This window comes from Diadema setosum, chromosome 10, assembly GCF_964275005.1.
Source record: "Diadema setosum chromosome 10, eeDiaSeto1, whole genome shotgun sequence".
NCBI lineage: Eukaryota > Metazoa > Echinodermata > Echinoidea > Diadematoida > Diadematidae > Diadema > Diadema setosum.
Genome location: NC_092694.1, coordinates 4,429,779 through 4,431,473, shown reverse-complemented (window position 1 = coordinate 4,431,473; position 1,695 = coordinate 4,429,779). Strand labels below are relative to the sequence as shown.

At 47.9% G+C, this 1,695-nt stretch overlaps 1 protein-coding gene across 1 annotated transcript; it reads right to left on the bottom strand.

Annotated features, from left to right (window-relative positions):
* Window positions 1–222: 222 nt before the first annotated feature.
* On the bottom strand, window positions 223–1,131 carry LOC140234425 (uncharacterized). The gene has a single exon (XM_072314471.1). The coding sequence runs from the start codon at window positions 1,129–1,131 to the stop codon at window positions 223–225; it is 909 nt and encodes a 302-aa protein (XP_072170572.1).
* Window positions 1,132–1,695: the final 564 nt, after the last annotated feature.

Sequence of the window (1,695 nt, the reverse complement as noted above, 5' to 3'; positions counted from 1 at the left end):
TTCACAAAAACAGCAAAGGTTTTGAAGATGGTAGGGCCTATTCATCTTAGAACAATGACTGTCTGCATTCTGTACTCACTCAGTGTAGAAAAAAAAAAAAAAGACTCCACAGTCAAAGAGGGAATAATGCACGTGAAATGTCGTCTCTATCAAGTATTTTACGTCCAGGTAACTTCTATCACGTGATTGTTTGTCTTGGATGTACTCTATGCACTCAAAGAGCTAGAAAAATGAGTGGTTGTTTGATTCTCTATGCCTACTTATCGACGGGCTATCTATGCATCGCTGACACGAAGATGAACTCCTAGACGATGCGGTCGACGATATGAGCTGACCACTGTGACGTCGACAGAAAATGGGGAAGTTGACGGACGCACCAGAGCTTTCGAGTATTTTCCCGTTGAGCCCGTGGCCGGCCGACCCGCTGCCCCGACCTCCGATGTCGGGCGAGGGGTAGGCCTGGGAGAGCGGGTAGGTAGTTGACGACAGTGCAGGCGGAAGACAGAGCGGAGGGTGATTCATGTACGACAGCATCCGCCTCATCTCCTCCAGGGCGTTTGCCTGCATCAGGATGAAGTTCTTGGCGAGGAGCAGGGTTGCGATCTTCGACAACTTCCTGACCGACGGGCTGTGGGCGTAAGGGATGACGCTCCGGAGATCGTCTAGGGCGTCGTTTAAGTCGTGCATTCGCCGCCGCTCTCGAGCGTTGATGTTCAGCCGCATCTGGCGCTGCAACCGTGGGTCGGCTTTCTTTACGGACACGTGAGACTTCGACGACTTCTTCAATCTCGAGCCCTCTCGGTATTTCGACGATGAAGTCGCCGTCGAGGTAGACGTCGATGACCTCTCATTATTTTGGTGCCCTGCAGAGGTGCCTTGGATTTGACTGTCGTTCTCACAGTCTTCGTCGCATTCCCAGTCGGAGTCGTGTAAGCTTACCGTCGAGCCGAGAGCTTTGCTGAAATCGCAGAAGTCTCGCTCCCCACGACCACAATCGCTCATCATGCTTAAACAATGCAGAGCTCTCTGCCGGCTCGGGTTTTTGCTTATCTCCACGTATCCCGAGTCCTGTTTGCCCAACGCCGCCGGTAGAGTGGGCTTGCCGATCTCCATCACCCGCTGATTCTCCATCACAACGAAATGTCAAAGATGCACTTTAATTATGAGAGTGTTTTAACGTTTACATCCAATTTGCACTAACCAGAACAACTACAAAGCATTTATAGGCGCTGCATTACAACTTGAAAACGATGACAATTTGTCTGTTGCAACTCCCGTATTCTGAGAGAATGGAATTTTCAACACAGTTAATAACCAAGAGAATTAAGGAGTCTAGGAAATACGGCACAAAACATAACAAAAAAATCTTGCGACGGATTTAAAGAAATTGAACATAAAGCTGACGCTCAGTCTTCATACGGTCAAATGCATTTCACTACTTGCCACGTGAGCTAATTGCTGACAATGTTTCCTAGTTGAAACCGCATCCGAAGCTCTTTCATACATTGAGTGAACTGGTGAAATCATTCAGATGATTGCGAGTTTCGATTGTCAAGTACTTGGCCTGCCACAGATACTCAATAATCAGAAGGGAAGAGAAAGCTTATTCTTGAAGCGAAAGCTTATTCTTGAAGAAATTCAAGTACCCCTTGAGAGTGCGGTGATGTTCTACGATTAATTCCGACAACGGTGCAT

What these genes read in the sequence shown, in the direction of transcription:
- LOC140234425 (XM_072314471.1), bottom strand. Translation starts at nt 1,131, where the DNA reads ATGGAGAATCAGCGGGTGATGGAGATCGGCAAGCCCACTCTACCGGCG.